The sequence below is a fragment of the Phaseolus vulgaris genome, chromosome 11 (assembly GCF_000499845.2).
Source record: "Phaseolus vulgaris cultivar G19833 chromosome 11, P. vulgaris v2.0, whole genome shotgun sequence".
In the NCBI taxonomy this organism is placed as follows: domain Eukaryota; kingdom Viridiplantae; phylum Streptophyta; class Magnoliopsida; order Fabales; family Fabaceae; genus Phaseolus; species Phaseolus vulgaris.
The window spans coordinates 6,160,534-6,179,311 of record NC_023749.2 but is presented as its reverse complement, the minus strand read 5'-3'; the positions used below and the strand labels follow the sequence as shown (position 1 = coordinate 6,179,311).

Below are 18,778 nucleotides of genomic sequence, written 5' to 3'. Positions count from 1 at the left end.
AAATGTTGGTGAGGCGTTTCTCAGGTAAATCGCCGTTGAATTGCGCTCTTTCCTCAACCGTAATCCGGCACTGTTTCTCAAGCTCCAATGAAAACGATGACGTGCGGAAAGTGTTCGGCATACTGAGCAGCACCTCCACGCCGGAGCAGCTGAAACAATCCCTCAAAGCAAGCGGTGTTTTCCTCTCCAATGAATTGATCGATCAAGTTCTCAAGAGGGTTCGCTTCAGCCACGGGAACCCCTCCCAAACCCTTGAGTTTTTCCGTTACACCGGAAGAAGGAAAGGGTTTTACCACACTGCGTTTTCCCTCGATACCATGCTCTACATTCTCGGTAGAAGCCGCATGTTTGGTCACGTTTGGGACCTCTTAATCGAATGCCGTCGAAAAGACCAAACGGCCATAACGGCTCGCACCGTTATGGTCGTGTTGGGCAGAGTTGCCAAAGTGTGTTCCGTTCGACAAACGGTGGACTCGTTTAGAAAGTTCAGGAAGCTGGTGGCTGAGTTTGATACTAATTGTTTCAATGCTCTGTTGAGAACGCTGTGTCAGGAGAAGAGCATGACGGATGCAAGAAACGTTTACCATAGTTTGAAGCATCGGTTTCGCCCAAATTTACAGACTTTTAACATTCTTCTTTCCGGGTGGAAGACCCCTGAGGATGCTGATGGGTTCTTTAAGGAGATGAAGGAAATGGGAGTGACACCTGATGTTGTTACATACAATAGTTTGGTGGATGTATACTGCAAGGGGAGGGAAATTGAGAAGGCTTATAAGGTGCTTGATGAAATGCGTGACCGGGATTTGTCGCCGGATGTGATCACGTATACATGTATCATTGGTGGATTGGGGTTGATTGGGCAGCCTGATAAAGCTAGAGGTGTTTTGAAGGAGATGAAGGAGTATGGGTGTTACCCTGATGCTGCAGCCTACAATGCTGCCATCAGGAATTTCTGCATTGCAAAGAGGCTTGGTGATGCTCATGGTTTGGTGAAGGAGATGGTGAGCATGGGTTTGTGTCCGAATGCAACTACTTACAATTTGTTCTTTCGGGTATTTTACTGGTCCAATGATTTGCATAGCTCTTGGATCATGTACAAGAGGATGATGGTTGAGGGGTGCCTTCCGAATACGCAGTCTTGTATGTTCTTGATAAGGTTGTTTAGGAAGCATGAGAAGGTGGAGATGGCGCTGCAGTTATGGGAGAACATGGTGGAAAAGGGTTTTGGGTCGTATACCTTGGTTTCTGACGTGCTGTTTGACTTGCTTTGTGATATGGGGAAGTTGGAAGAAGCAGAGAAGTGCTTCTTGGAGATGATCGAGAAGGGGCAGAAGCCGAGTAATGTGTCGTTTAGAAGAATTAAGGTTCTAATGGAACTAGCGAATAGACATGAGGCCCTTGAGAGCTTGACGCAGAAAATGTCCATATTTGGGCGACCACTCCAATTGCATCAAAGTTCAGTGAGCCAAACCGAGACACCGGATTCTCTCTTTACTAATAGTTAGAACTGATTGTGGCAAAATGAAAGGAAGATCGGGGGTCTTAAATCTGTTACAGAAGCTGTAGGAACATCCGGATATGACTTTTAGAATTAGTTCGAGACGTGTGCAAAGATAAGAGAGTTTAACAGTTATTAAGGTGGGAGTCAGTATAGCAAAGATTACACATTCTATGTACCGGGAGGTAATTCGCTCCATGGAGCATTCTGAAAGGCACGCTTAGTGACACTGAAAGGAGTGAACTGCGTGCGTTGTTGACAAAGCAGAACCATGCTGGAGAAACGATGCTTTATGTTGCTGCTGAATATGGTTATTTTGATATGGTAAGGGAGATGATTCAATAATATGGATCTTGCTGGTGTTGGAATTAAGGCAAGGAATGGTTTTAATGCACTCCACACTGCTGCCAAACAAGGCGATTTAGTTATGCCTTCAATATGACTTTCTATACTTGTTCTTCTGTGGTGTGTGATCTTCAGAGGGAATCTCAATTGTGTTTCTTTTGAGATTCCTTGAATTTTTGGTAAACGGGTAACCCTGGATTGTAACCCGCCCTGTAATCCATGCTAAATAAGTGTAGTTACTAGGTTTTGGATACCCTTTTGTTCTACAGTCTGGGACTATAGCCAAACCAATTAATAATTCTTAGATGTAACTAATAATTCTTCAGATGGATTCAAAATCTGAAGAATCGCTTTTTTATTTTTACTGCTTTTTGGAATGTGAGTCAGTTTATTGGACTGCAATTTAGTTTAGGCCTTTGGGGTAAAATAACGGGATTTCATTGAATCATTTTGATTAAGACTCTTTGTATCTGTTGTTATCTAAAAGAAATTTTAATCTCTCTTCTGTCTGTGAATGTTGGTCATATTGATCTTTTCTTGGTTTTTTATTATTATTTTCGTGTTTGGAATAACAATTTTCCCTCTTGCAGATATGGTGAAGATCCTAATGGAGGCTCATTCTGAGTTATCAATGACATCCATTCAACACCACAGCATTGCACTGCTGCATTACAAGGGCAGCACTCAACTTATAATTAACAAATCTTGACCTGGAAGGAATAAAATAAAATATATTCAAAGTAAACGTACTTTTAATATGTAATTTTCATATAAAGTTAATAGAGTTCATTTTTCAAACGTTTCAATATAACCTTGTTTCTGCTTTTGGAGGAAGAAACGTTGAAGGTGATGATCTGACCACAGAGTTGGGAGGTAGAAGCTCTCCTTGCCCCTATTAAGTTTCGCCACCTCATATCATGCTTTGTTTCCAAGAGCTTGGACAGTTTAGGTTGGTACCTTCATTTATATTAATCAGTTCTTCCTTTACTAAATGTATAGGCTTTTGAATTATGTTTAATATCTGGCTTCTTATTTTCAGGTGAGCAAGACCCAGAACTAAAAATATCTTGTTGGCAACGGTCCCCATTCATAAAGCAAGAGAACCGCTTTTGTTTATACATTGTGTAATATCTTTAACTATTGTTACTTAAAGTTGTATGTAAACGAATAGAATGGTCAATTTTCTTGCACTATTGTTTGATATTTTTCTTTTCCTTTTCTTGCACTACTTTCTACAGTTTAGTTTATTTAGAGGAAAACTTTATTGGATTTTTCTTTGTTTATGTCAAATTAGTGCAAAATCTACTATAATGTCGTCTTGCATGAACTAACGATTCATCAGGTTTGTTTCAATGATAAATAAACTTTATCTCACTGATGTTTTTTACATACCCATTATTTTCTTTCAATCTTATTTCTGCATCTAAACTCACGTCTTATCTTCATTTTGAACTGATTTTTTCTTCAACTTATTGCCTTATGTATAGGACTGAAACAAAAACAAAAGAGAATATTTGTTTAATTAACATGCTTGGACTGTAAATTCTTGATAAACTTTCTGCACGTCACTCTATTATTCATTTTGTTGTTGTTAAACCAAGTTATAACCTTAAAAATATTGATCTTTGGCATTTCCGAATGCGTCACCATTGACCAAGAGATTGAACACTTTGAAAAATATTATCCTTACATTTTTTCTAATAAAATCTACATTTGTGATACCTTTCATCAAGCCAATCTGAGAAAACTTACTTTTACCTTGAGTATTCACATGCCTTAAAGCCTTTTGATTTGTTGCACATTGATATACTTGTTGTTTCTTATGATTAATAATTTGAAACTCGTAATTACATAGTTAATTAATATCTTTCATTGTGTTATATGTGTGGTCTCAGTGTTTACTGCTATAACGTTGACGTGATATAGACATTGTATGTCTTGTATGTTTTGCATATCATCTAGTCACTATGTGCTTAGTCACTTTGGACATTTTGGATAGTATTATGATCTCTTGAGAGCTTCATGATCTTGCTCTTTATACAAACACTTAATTTAAGGAAGATGGGATTAGATAATCAAAACTTACTATTATTTGTTGTTTATCAAAGTTATAGACTGTCTTGATAACTACATAGAATCATACAATTTATGATAAGTCATTTATTTGTATACTTTTATGTATATTTTAGACCGGATTTATAAATTCTTTTGTTCTTGGTTGGAAGAAATAATAAATTATTATATCATATAAAAATAGACTTTAAAAATAAAATATGACAATTGGTTGTGAATAAATGAGACTAATAAAATAAAGTTATTTTTTCATAGTTATGTAATATTATTTTATATTTATATAATTGTGAATTAACTGCCTTATTCTATATTTTGTATTATGATCCTATATGAAAGTATAAATTATTACATGTGCGGTTTAACTGTTATAAATAGAATAAGGAATCTTAGTTTTATTATTATTTTGTGCATAATAATGTTATATTGTAAAACTCATGTATTTGGAAAAAAATGACGTTATATTACTTATGTAAATTAAATAAAAAATTATTTAACATGGTTGTATTTTTTTAAATATTGGTCTCAAAAGAAATTTTTCCTAACAAATTTTGCCGTGAGATATTAAATTGTTACTGTTGTTTTAAAAGTAAAGAAAAATCGTCCCATTTTTTTTTTAATAATAATATATTTTTTCACTTAATAGAGTAAAGAAAGACCAGAAATTTAAAATACCACTATCAAAGATTTTATAAAAAAAAATTAAAAAAGACCATAACTTTGAAATCGCTTCATGAGGTACAAATTAAGTATTTTTTTCCCAAAACACTATCTCTTTTTCTTCTCTCTTTCAGAAACGCTACCATAATCAAAACTTATTTGCGTGTAGTATAAAGAATGGTTAATTTATATCGATATAAATGAAAACTACTTTAAATTCACTTTTTAATAAATAATTTTAAGACAGAATTCACCTTTAAAGATAAAATTCTTAAATATATACATATATAACATAAAATATATAAAATTGAATAACGATTATTTAATTATATTCTTTTCATATGGTTTATTTATTTTTTACACTCCTCATTCATTTTTCTTTCAATTGAATTTAGAATATCCCATATTTGAAATGTCAATCTAATTGAGATGTCAAATAGTATAATGATATATAAAATAAAAAAAATTATAAAAAAAAGATAAAAAATAAAATACAGAGAAACATTAGGTGTGGATATCACTAACTTTTTGAAAATTTACTTATAAATAGAAATATTTTATACAGTGAAACATTTGAAATTATTTTAACTATAATTTTTTTCTAAACTTACCTTCATTTTAATGAGATGAAAAATATGAATAAGATAGATAATTTTAATGTCATTTTCATCCTTGTATTGAATAGCTAAGAATGTGTTTGAATATCACGTTCCCTTTCATTTTCCGGAGTTATGAAGATGTGTATTGATGTAAATGACCTTACATATGGATTTTTGCTTAATATATACCTTACACTTCAACTTGCTAAAGAACTTTTAATTTCATGCATATGCATTTAAATAATCTCTTTCCTCTTCTCTAATTTGTAACAACCCAATCATCAATATTTAATACTCTTAGATATTATTGTATTCTTTAAAAGAAATCAAATTTGGTTTTGATTCTTATAAAAAAAACTATTTCTTTTCTATTTCTCTAAATTTGAAAATTATCACTTTTTTATTGTTAAGGATAAAAAGTTAAATGATCATTCGAACTTATGCATACCGGTATTGCAATATAGTGATTATGTGTTTTCCTAAGAAAATTATGATCAATAAAATAAATATTATTTATTTATTTTTAAATAAATATTAGGGACTTGAATTTTTGGGTTAATGAAAATTAAAGTGAAATATTTTATAAAGACTAAAATCAAAATTCATCTATATTAAATATTTATTCGAAATTTTATACAAGTGGAAACAAATAAAAAAGTTGTAAAAAATAAAATTAAACTTACTAATTTGATAGGAAATACAGACATATTTAGGAATATTTTATATATTTAAGAATTGAAGAAATGATTTTTTAGCTATTCAAAAAATACAATAAAATATAACCTTCAATAATGATTTTAAAACTTCTTATCCTGATTATTTTAAAACTTTTTTTACACAATAATTGATTAATGTTATATAAAATGTTTCTTCTATTACCATAAGTTTCACAAGGATACTGGCTGAAAAATTAACTATTTTTATTTAAAAAGTATTTTAGAAAGCGTTGGAAATAAACGCATTTCTTAATTAACAACTTTTTTCTTGAAAATCAAGAATTTTGTGTCGAATAATTTTATTTATTTTTAGTCCTGAAGACATTTTAAATAACACTTTAAAAAATAAAATAAAGTAATTAATTTAGATAATGTTCCTAAGATAAAAATAAATAAATAAGTCAAGAAAAAATTGATAAAGACAAAAAAACAAAATTCATTATCGAATAAGTTTTTTAAGTTGTTTATATAGTATATCTTTTTAACAAATTTATCTCACTATTTTTCTCTCTCTATTCATTCAAATGGTTAAAAAAATAAATATCATATGTAATTTATAGGACATTATTATTTTTATAACTTAAAGGATTTTTTGGATTCATTAAATTTTATAATTTTAAACGCGTGACATTATTTTAAGTTGGGTTGCCACGAACTTAGATCAATATGGTAGTTAAAAAGTCTGAAATAATTCAAACAAACAAATAATATTAGTTCAAGTAAAAATAAAAAATATATAAATTTGATGACTTGAAGTTTTATTTTATTTACTTTATTAACTTGTAAATTTTAGGGATTTAGTTATTATATTTTAACTCAACCTTTTTTTCATCATCTAAAGTAAAAATTCATAAACCAATTTCTAATTAATTAATTATTTTTATTATTTTAATAATGAATTTGATTATTTGATACTAACTAGTCACATCATAATTAATAAGACTAGTTGAGTTCAGATTTAAGATCTAAATTAAGAAAGTTTGATCTAAACGGATTATGTTGATAAATTCAAATAGCAATACCATGAATCTAATTTGAACCAACAATATAAAGAAGATTTTAAGATCTTATATCATAGAGAATTTAATTTACGGATATATGATATGGGGGCACATTCCCTTAATATTTCTAATATTGTTATGGCTAGGTTGTCTTTAATTAGGGTTTAGGTTGTCTTTAATTAGGCTTCATTTGTTTCCAATTTTGTTTCTTTTTTCTAAAATTATTATCTCGACAAAATGAGAAGAAAAGGACGAGTGGATGGGTTTGATAGGGTAAATTTTGAGTGTTGATAATTGAGATTTTGTATTCATATTAGAAAAATAAATAAACCATTGGTATCCAAAATCCACCAAATAGTAAAGAAAATTTATTTAAAATCCTATTGTGTTTTTTATTATTTTGTACTAAGAAAACTACTTATACCTCCACTTACATAGTTGAACGTAATTGGGTGTAGGAAATTAGAAATTGTAAAAATCGTGTTATCAATCGTGTAAATATTTTGACTATTAAAATATTTGTTTTTTTAATGATAAAAAGAAGTTCGGTCATAATCTAACTCACTCGCAACCTATTTAACCTAAATGTTTTATAATTATTCATTTATTTTGAATCAGCAGTTTTATGTTTGAATTCTACCAAACACAAACATTTCTCATTTTTTTCTATCAACAAAGAATTAAATCAATTAAAAAAATATTTTAAGGTACTTCAATCTTTATAAAAAAAAATTTAACTAGCTTACATACAATTCTACAACGCAACAAATTATTAACTTAGCTTGGTTAACCAAACACCAATATTGTCACACCTTACTTTTCAAAACTAGATTACTTGTAAAGTAAGAATGATTCATTTACACATTACAATAAATGTGAAAAAAACATAAGTTTCTCATATTTATATAGTAAGATTTATAGACCTATTCATATTGTTGGACTAATTAAGTTACATTTGATACTATTTTTAATATGAAATAAGTGGTTTTACTTTGCTTTGCCTAAAATGTATTGTTTCCCCACTTATGTTCCTATACTAACTATAGAGGTGACATAATGAGTGAAGTTATAGTTATGTTAACATGAGTCTATCTAATAAAATGTGAAGCTATTGCACACCAAGCTTTTAAGTTTAAATTATATAGACATAAACATTTTTAGTGGGATTGGGTCATGAATCTAACCCACATGGATCTAAATTATAATTTTATGTGATAAACATCCTTTAATTTTACTTGACTTCGAGTTCAAAAAATGCAAAGATTTATACAAGGAAAAAAATCTTACAATTTTTCATTACTCAATTTATTTTCGTCATGTTAACTCTCTTATTGAGTAACATGTTCCTTTCCTTTCATTTATCTCCAAAGTAAAAAAGAAAAAAACATGTAAATAAAAAAATAATAATTTCCACATAATGCATCACCAATGAAATTAAATGATTAAAAACTATTATAAAAATTAACAAACATATATTACACACTGATAAAAAAAAAAATCTTCCAACACTATGAATATATAGATGTAAATAAAGTTGATAAGTGACAAAATCATTAAATAAAAACTAAATATAAAATAATTTATAATTATTATATTGAAAATTAAATATTATTTTTAAAATTAAAAAAATTATTAATATATTAGTTTCTATTATTAATAAATAATTTATAAATTAATATATAATTAGTTATCAATGTTTTAATTATCAATTATTTAAATATATTGGTAGTTAAAATTATGATATTTAATTAGATATTAATTCAAAAATTATTTACTAATAATAGAAACTAATTTAGATATTAATAATTTTTTAAGTTTTAAAATAATATTTAATTTAATTAATATAATAATTAATTCTTTTAAAAAGTTTAATTTATTTTTATTTAATGATTGTATTGTAGTGATAGAATATTTCTGTTTTTGGACAAAAGATTAGTTCTCATCAGTGCATTAATTTAAGTATACATCATTTTAACTTGAAGCATTGGAGACATATATATCCACTCTTGTCTAGTGAAAAATCTGAAAGCACAGAGAAGAACCAGCCATCTGTAGTGTTCTGGACCTCATGAGATCAACAAGTGGCATTTAGTTGACACAAATCATGTGATGTATTAATTTCTAGAGTTTCCCCTTTTTGCTTCAATGAAAAAGACCTTTTACTTCTATACCAATAACTAACAAAATCATTTTCTAGGGTTCAAGTTTTTTTATCCAACACAGATTACATCAGAAACTAATTTTCTTTGTAGCATTATGATTGTCATTAGTCACTGATTCAGAACAAAATATGTAATTTTTTCTGGACTTTGAATCTTTTACCAGAACTCACTGTGTCCCATTATTCTTAATTAGCTTCACGTTTGTGTTCCTTTTTGCGAACATTTACTCAAACATTTATTGTCTTGTTGGGTCACTCTGGGTGGCTTCTTCAAACCCCTATTGATTGGACACCCTACTACTGTTCAACCCTTTATGTAACATTTTGTCTTGTTGCACCAACAAACTCAGCAAAACTTATAATGTGCCTGCATCAGTTGTTTTATTGTAAAAAACAACCATTTTTAAAAAAATATCATGTGCCTATATTATTCTTTGGTATATGTGTGTGAGATTGTTATGATTTTAAATATATACAGTTGGAAGTTTTGGAAGTTTCAGCATCCCATTAGAGGTGATTGATAAAATAACATTTTAATTATGATTTAAATTTTAATCCGATCTAATAATAAAAGTTTCATGATAATCATATAAATAAATATAAATTTAAAAAAAAATTGAAAAAAACGTTAAAATGTCTTTTAAGTTCACAAGGATAAGAAACAAAAAAGTTAAAAAAAATGCAAACATCATTTCAAGAAAGAGAAAAAAAAATAAACCGACCGATAAAAATACAATCGTTATCTTAGTTACAAATTGAGAATAAAATATATTATTTTTGTCATGCAAACATAGAGTATGATGATGCTATGACTTTCAATCAGCATTTATGGTTGTTGTGTCACTGTTGCTGCATATCCTAAGAGGAAGACCGAGAGAGCATGAACTCAACCAAAAAAAAATGGACCACACTGAAAGTTACCATTTTATATACTATATAGCTAGCTGTCCTCTGCTATGCATATCGTAATTTATTTTTTCTTTTAAGAAGGACCACAGAAAACATGCACCTAACTTTCGACAACACTTTTTCTTTCTACCCTAAATATGACACTTCAATTTCTTCCTTAACGACAGAAACATTCTTGTATGCAGCAGGGCCATATTCATCTCATTACGAAAAAAAATTTCAAGTCTATACACTATTTTGTTAACAGATAATGAATTTGATAATTTTTTTGGCACAGCTTAACAAAGAACTAGAGAAGGTCAAATTATATAAAATGCATGCAGATATAACAGGCAATGTATATATATATATATATATATATATATATATATATATATATAATAACTCTCCAAAGCACATAGTAGTTTGATGAAGTTAATTAAAACGGTTGGAACTTGATGAAGCCATGGTGTTTGGAAAATTGAAAACCTAACACTTGTAGTTGTGAGTTTCAAGTATGAAATTATGGGATGGATGCTTCTAGAAAATTATTGAATGTCTATTATTAAGGTTAATTTTTGCTTCAGTGACAGCCCACAGACTGGGCTCCTGTTTTTTTATATTCCAATTTATTGTGTTTCTGAATAAAAAACCTTCTTAGTATAAGAAAACTATATAAGAAAATGATAAAAAGAATGAAAATATATTTTTTAATTTATTTATATAATTTAAAAAATATATAAAAGTGTATGGAGATTTTCTCTCTCCCAATTATAAAATACTTAATCATAGAATTTTATCATTATTAAATTAATTACATATAATCACATACAATCATTATTTATAATATCTTTAATTGGTTGTCAAAATAGTGTATAATTATCAAAATGAATTTTTTCTTTCATATAATACAAGTTTTTAAAAATTTTAATGGGACGAATTTAAAGTTTTCATTATACCATTTATATCTTGGATATTTGGCTACATTGAGCTCTAACAACCGTATTATTGTTTCCATGCATTATGCAAGATCCTTCTAGGTAAGCTATATAGCCGAAAATTTAGATGGAATAATTATTGTTTTGACTTTTGATTTTCTCTCTCTTTTAATTTAAACTCTTCTTTTGATATAAACTAATATTTTGATAGCTCCTCTATAACAAATTAATAATTACATAATAACAATATCAAATATTTATATTATTATAATAAATTTTTCAAATAGTAATATATAAAATAAAAATTATTAAAATATCTTACTCATTGTTAAAACTTTGAATAATTGAAATTTTAACGAGTAAGATAGAGAATGTACCTAAACCCGATAGAATTAACTCCAAGAACAAATTTACAATATATGATGTACTGTAAATTAACTATAACTTTTATATCGGTTATTTTAACTATTTTATATCGGTTAATACATTGAAATAGATGTTTTTAATGTAGAAAGTAGGAGAATTTCAACATATAACTAATGTAAAATGTAAGTTTATAATTATTTGTAAAGGTAACTAATGTTGAATGAGTCACTTTTTACAACTATTGTAACGTTATTTAATGGATATAAAATGTGATGGCTTTTTAAATAAATATAGTATTCTTGAAATTCCCCCATCAAATGAAGAATCATGTTGATAAACTTGATATCTAGATATGAAAAAATGTTAATAATAATTAAACTCTCTAGACCTAAAAGAATTGTCACAATAATAAACTTCTCATATCTATAATGTCTTAAATCTCAAAACCTAAAAAGGAGAGAAACGATAATTTAAAATAATAAAGAATTATAAATTAGAGTGTGCAAGCGAATTCAAGTTATGAAGATATAATAGTAAAATATAGGATATTAGTTGCTTATTATATGGGTTGTTACTATAATTTTTGTAATAAGTTTTTATTATCTAGTAACATTTTATATTATCTATCAACCATTGTATAGAAAAGTAAAAGTAAAAGGAAACTTCATTTATAAAAGACTTATATTTTGTTTAGTGGAAAAAGAGTAAAAGAAATTATTTTTTTATTATTAGAGTTTATGAATGATATGATGGTTATGATTGATAAAACAAATTTTAATTAATGAAATTATAATATTTTAATTTGTTCTTATGATTAAAATTAATTTAAAATAAAATATGATTACCTATTATGCATAAAACTCACGTTCGATTAAAAATTATTTCTACTATGGTTCATTAACTCAATAAAATAAATATGAATGATTTGATATTGCATATATATACATGCAAAATTGTTAAAAATAAATATTAAACATAGAATAAAAATTAAAATTTATTTATACTCACTACCCACATTTGGTAAAAATATTATTCTAATACACTCTTGAACTCGACTGAAAAAAATTACAAATTATTTAATACTACCAATACATCTAAAAATATATTAAAAAAATTATAAAATAAAATTAAAATTATATTAGCATCTTATAATTTTTTTTATTATTACTTTTATTATAATTATTATTTTATAAATTTTATTATTATTAATTTAAAATTTTATTATTATTTTTAGTTTTTAACATTAATATATATTTTATAAATTTATTAAATAAAAATAATTATATTATTCTTATAATTTTATTGTAAATATTAATAATAATATAATTATTTTTATTTCCAATAATTTTTTAAATATTTTTATTGATATTTAATTTTATACTATTTAATTATTATTTCTAGTTTTCATTTTATCATAATTATTAGTACTTTTATTAATATTTTATATTTTTATTATTATAATTATTACTTATGATTTTATTATTATTTATACATATTATTATTTTTTGTAAATTTAAGTATTATTATTTTAAAATATTATTAATTTAGTTTTTAACATTAATATTATTAGTTTTTATAAATTAATTATTTTTAAGTAGTATTATTTTTATAATTTTATTATAATTATTAATAATAATATAATTGTTTTAATATTTTTATTAATATTTGATTTTTGTATTACATAATCGTGATAATCTATAACATTATCATATTATCATGATTATGTTATATTTATCATTACAAGAAAATCATGAAATAGAAACCAATTTTTAGAGACCAAAAACCAATTTTTAGAGACCAGAATAATTAGTTACAATAGTAACTAAATTAGAAACCATTTTAGAAATTAAAAAGAAAATTGGTTTCTAAAATATGTTTTATTATATTCAAATATTTTCTAAATTGGTATCTAATTAGCAACCAAGGTTTTTGCTACCAAATTTAGAAACCAATTTTTTTTTTTAGTTTCTAAAATGGTCTCTAATTTAGTTACTATTGCAATTAATTATTATGGTCTCTAAAAATTGGTTTCTATTTCATGATTTTTTTGTAGTGTATAAAATATAATATATTATGTATGTTAATTAATTATACATTATATGCTCTTATATGAGTTGGGAAGGTCGATTGTGGTGTGAATATGCTCTAATACGTGTCTTCTATATGAATTCGGTCTTCAGTCTTCAATTTTTTTTCCTAAGTTTTGGTCTTCGGTTTCTTCTAAGTCTTAGTCACGTCCTTGGTCAAAGTGTGGGGTGAGGTACCTACAAAAGGTACTTTAACACTCAAGTCAATGCTTGATTATTGGTGGTTGAAGTAATAAATGTTATTAGAATGCATACATTTACCTTGTCTTGGAGAGTATATTTACAATGTCAACATGAGCCTTTATAGTTGGTTTTGATTTACCGAGTTAATCTTAGTATTAGACATGTATTTCGTACATTGATTATGTTAAGCATATTATTTGAGAGTACATGGGAGTATTGGTATATATACTGACAATACACTAGCCCTCAAACTTGTAAAACTTTTTGCTTTTTTAGGAATAGTGTGCCTTGATAAGGGAACAAGAAATTTTTATCTTGTTTGGGTGGTTATAAAGTTGTATTTCTTGCTTTTTTTAATACCAATGTGAGGAAGTTTACATCTATTCTTCATGCATTTATTTGTTCTATTTAGATGTGGATCTAAATGTATGTTATCTTTGTTTTTTTTTTTATATGTATGGGTGAACAGTCTCCACTACTCTCTTGGATACTAATATAGTGTTAGGGTATGTTTGCCATTCAAAAAAGTGGATTTGGGAAAGAGAAAAATGATAGAAATGAGTAGAAAGATGTAAAATTGTTTGGATTAAGAAAAAGAGAGTAAAGAGTGAAGAGAAATGAATAAAATAATATTTTTTTTCATGTGATGAAAAATGATTGTTGTTACTTGAGATGTCAGTTTAGCTAAGATCTTAAGTTGCGTAGTGATGCTTACCATAAAAACTTTTATTTAAAAAAAGAGTGAAGAGAAATGAAATGATTCTTTATGAAAATTAGTAAGTAATGTGATAAATATATAAAAAAAATTAATTATAAATTTGTAGATTAAAACTTTGTCCTTATGATTAAATTAATTTAAAATAAAATATGAAAAAAGAGTTTGTGAATAATTTTATTAATATGATAGATAAAAAATATTTTTTATTTATTAAATTTATAGGATTACTATTTTATCTTTGTGTTTAAAATAATTTGAAATAAATGATAATAAATTTTACAATTTTACCTGTATTCGATTAAAGTATTCTTGATAAGATATGAACTCTACTAAAAAAAATATGAATTATCTTACATTGTTTACGGTGGTAAAAATGTAGAAAATATTATCATAAAATAAAATTAACAATAAATTAAAATTTGAATAAAATAATTATAATATAAACTTTTTGACTAAATTATCTTTAATATTATGAATTAATTTTAATTAAATATTAATTTATATTTATTATTATTTTATAAATATATTATCATTTTTTAATTTTATTAATATAATTATTTATAAATACTTATTTTATAAAAAAAATTAGTTTAGTTTTATAATTATTAATATTCTTAACATTAATATTATTAGTATTTTATAAATTTTTCATTACTATTTTATAAATATTCTTATTTTTATTATTAATATTAATAATAATATATAATTACTTTTAATTATAATAGTACTGGTAATTAGTCTACTCTCCTATCAAGAGGGACTGTAACTCATATAAAATAAGTTATTTGACCTACTAATTATTAATAAACAAATTCAATAGAACTATCCAAAAGTAAGGATGACAAAGTGAGTTGAGTATGATGGACTAGCCCGCCAAACCTATCATTTAAGCGGGACGGATGAACCTTTCGAACCCAATAGTCTGTATTGCCCCGGCCTGCCGAACTCGCCAACACAACGTGCCACAAACAAGATGAGGCGAGCTAGCCCGTCGACCTGCCGTTCTTTATTTTTTGAAATTAAAAGTGGTGGTGGTAAATGTTGTATATTTAATTACTTTATTTTGTTAAGTATTAAACCTTTATTTGATTAGAATATTAAAGTTTGATACAATTTTATTGTTCTTCCTTGTATTTTTATTGTTCAAAAAGTGATATAAATGATTACAACAAAATAAATAGATCCAAAATAAAAAAAATTACAAAAAGAGAAAAAATGATATTTGTTTAAAAGTAACGGTCAGTTCGCCACTCTACCAACTCATCATATAACGGGAAGTGTTACCAATTTCAGTCCGTATAAGCTTAGCGGGTCATCCCGTCTCATCCCATTTTTGACAGGTCAATGACAAGTCGAACAAGAGTTGCACTTTTACTACCCCTATCCACAAGCAAACACATCTATTTTTGGTACTTAAAGTTTTTAAAATTAAATATTATGAGTTAAGATTGAAAAGTAATTAGTGTTTATAAAATAAATGTCTAAGTAAACTTAACTTAAATGATATAGTTTAAACCTTGAAACAGAACAATAATAATAATTTTAATATTTTTATTGACATATTTAAAAAATGTATTTGATTTTTTTATTAATTTCGATTAAATTATCACAATGAAAGTATTATTACGAAATTACAGGTTTTTTTTCCATACTGGTAATTTCACATTACAAATGGTACTAGAAGATTAGGGTAATTTCATTGTCTGAAGCATTATCAACTGTTTTTTTATTTTTATTTCTTCACATCCTTGTAAGGAGCAGTGCATATTTTCCTAATTCCCTTTAAATTAGTTTATCAAAACCAAAATGTGACTTTTATTTTTTATTCATGTCAACAACAGTACTTACTTAGAACCAAACACAGTCTTAACACCCCCTCAGACCCAAACAGCGTCATCAACACAGTCTTAAACACAGTTTTTGCTGATAAAAAAAACACACAGTATTAAACGCCCCAGCCTCAAACACCCTAATCAACCATTACCGATGCCTTTCCTGCGTTCACTGCAAATCTTCTGTATACAGACAAAGAAGCAAAATCTAGGACTACCCTACATTTTTGCCCTTCATTTACTTGCAACCACTGCTATTAAACCTTCTGTTCGTACAATTTAATTGTCTGTGAAAAGACTATAAGCCATACGAATGTTTGCGATATAATGGATATATAAACGGGTTTTTCCCCCCTTATATATGTTACGAAGTTTCAATTCTAAGAATTAGTCCTTGGAAGAAACAAGAAACACTAGGAATTTACCCCAAAAGGGTATAACTGGAATTGAATTCATAGTTGACCATTATTTGGTAGAAAAAATAAATAATGTACTTGAAGAAGTGAACAATACATAATAATGCAAAGTAGATAAAACTGATGATAATCTAAGTAAACAAAAGCTAAGAAAAGCTATTACATTTGTTGTAAAAAAGAAAGAAAGTGGTTATTATGACAGATTTGGAAGAAATAATGCAAACGAAAGTAAAAAGGAAGAAAAGCATAGTAGCCTTTTGGCCTAAGTTCTTGAGTGGTATTAGAAGCAGCACACATTATTGGGTAATGAACCCTAAGAGAGGCCTGGGTTCAACAATAATAAGTGTATAGTTTACAGAAAAATTGAATGCACAATTACATCACTGACCTGTAAGGAGAGATCTAAAGAATGAAGAGGGTCACTTGAGAAATTCAGGGATATTTTCGTAAGTGTAGGGGTCCTCAACCTCGTTGATCCAACCGTAGGTCTTCATGAAGGGGTTCTCCAATGACTCCGGTGGGTAGTCATCAATGCAGTCGTCCCACACATTTGGGTCTCCCAGGTCCTTCATCACCTCCCACAAACAGCTGTTGCATTTAAAGCCTGCACCAAAGCTTATCATGAACACCGTGTCACCCTTCTTCAACCTCTTCTTCGCTTCCATGTACGATAACACGTACCACAAGCTACTTGCTGACGTGTTCCCGAAACGGTGCAGCGTCATCCTAGCCGGTTCCAGGTCGTACTCGCTCAGATCCAAGCTCAATCCAATGCCGTCGATCACAGCTTTTCCTCCGGTATGCAAGCAAAAATGATCCACCCCTGTTCTGAAGTTCAACGGAGATTTAGTAGCTCCAGTGATCGCAGACTTAGGACTGTTGTTTTTGTTCACTTTTTTAATCAGCGACATGAACAAAAACCTCAGCAACTCACGGACAGGTAATATCTTGGGTGCCATGACTCGAAGATTATCAACGAAGGCACGGGTTGCGGCCTTGGGAAGCGTCTTCCCAAGGTGAAATCCTAGCCTTCCCTGCTCGTCTTCCCGCTGAACACAGCAACCGTAAGCCTCTTCTCTGGCGCCGTGATGCGTCCTCACCAGGCACTTCAACCGCAGCAGGGCTCTGTCCTTCATAGACCGTTTGTTGGTCAAGAGAATCGCGCAGCCGCCGGTGCGGAACAAGCAGTTGGCGAGGATCATGGATCTGTCGCTGCCGGTGTACCAGTTGGGGCTGAGGGACTCGGAGGTGATCAACAACGCCAGCTTGTTCCTCTGCGTCTTGAAGATGCTTTTGACAATGTCCATGGAGATCAGGCTGGCGCTGCAACCCATGCCGGTGAGGTTGTAGACCTTGACGTCATGGCGGAGCTTGTAGAGGTTGATGATTCGAGACGAGAGGGAGGGGACGGCGGCGAGCATGGAGATGTTGACGACGAGGATGTCGATCTCGGAGGGGGAGACTTTTGATTTCGCAAGGAGCTTGGCGATGGCGTCGTTGAAGAACTCTTCCATCTCTTCGATTCCGTCGAACAATGTGGGCGCTCCCTCGCGACCCTCGAAGATGTTTCTTGGCGCATAAGTTTGTTCGCCGATGCCGGAGCTGACGATGGCCTTGAGCAGAAAACGGTACTCGCTGGGACCCAAATTTTCTGTGCGTTTGATGAGTTTCCCACAGAACTCAGTCCCCAACATTCGGTGGTTGGGGGGCTTGTAGCATTGGTAGTCCAGGATGTAACACTCCCTGTCGCGTCTCTCCTCCAACATTTTCCAGATGAGAAAACACGAGTACAACGTTGGGACGAGGTAGAGTAGATAGAGGAACTCCATGGTAGTGTTTGTGTAGTGTGTGTTGTGGAGAGGGAGAGAGCGAGAGAGTGTGAAGATTGGATTAGAGAATTATTGTGGATTAAAAATTAGAAGGGTTGTGCATGTTTTATAAGTCCGAAGGGTTGGAGTGGGTGAATGAGTTGGGCAATGGCAATGGGCATGTGAAGAGAGACCTAAGACACCATGTCATGTCAGTGTCTCAACGCCCAACAAACTCACACTCTAATATTTACAAGCATCATTTTTCCATTCTGCTAACTAGCTAACTAATTAACTAACTAAATGTTTTTTTAATTATAGTATTTGAATAATTGCCTATTTTAAAATTTAGTGAATTTGCAAATGTTTATGAGTTAAGAGGAATAAAACAAGATATTTGTAAAGTATCTTTTAACATCTATTATAGTTTAAGTGGTTTGTTTAAAGTAGTGATGAGTAAGTACATTTAAATATTTATTTAGTTAAGTTAGT

General features: G+C 28.8%; 2 protein-coding genes across 3 annotated transcripts; one reads left to right on the top strand and one right to left on the bottom strand.

Annotated features, from left to right (window-relative positions):
• The first annotated feature begins 2 nt into the window (after positions 1-2).
• Positions 3-3,057, top strand: LOC137819910 (putative pentatricopeptide repeat-containing protein At1g02420). 2 transcript variants are annotated; one of them, XM_068623769.1, is made up of 4 exons: positions 3-1,822; positions 2,434-2,583; positions 2,679-2,792; positions 2,883-3,057. In XM_068623769.1, exon 1 carries the CDS (start codon positions 3-5, stop codon positions 1,503-1,505), a length of 1,503 nt encoding a protein of 500 aa, XP_068479870.1. In that variant the 3' UTR covers positions 1,506-1,822; positions 2,434-2,583; positions 2,679-2,792; positions 2,883-3,057. The 2 variants fall into 2 exon arrangements, with proteins under 2 accessions (XP_068479870.1, XP_068479871.1); XM_068623770.1 differs by having other exon boundaries at positions 2,675-2,792.
• Positions 3,058-16,482: 13,425 nt separating this feature from the next.
• On the bottom strand, positions 16,483-18,550 carry LOC137834106 (3-ketoacyl-CoA synthase 12). Its single transcript, XM_068642190.1, has one exon. The coding sequence runs from the start codon at positions 18,305-18,307 to the stop codon at positions 16,898-16,900; it is 1,410 nt and encodes a 469-aa protein (XP_068498291.1). The 5' UTR covers positions 18,308-18,550; the 3' UTR covers positions 16,483-16,897.
• Between the last annotated feature and the right edge of the window lie 228 nt (positions 18,551-18,778).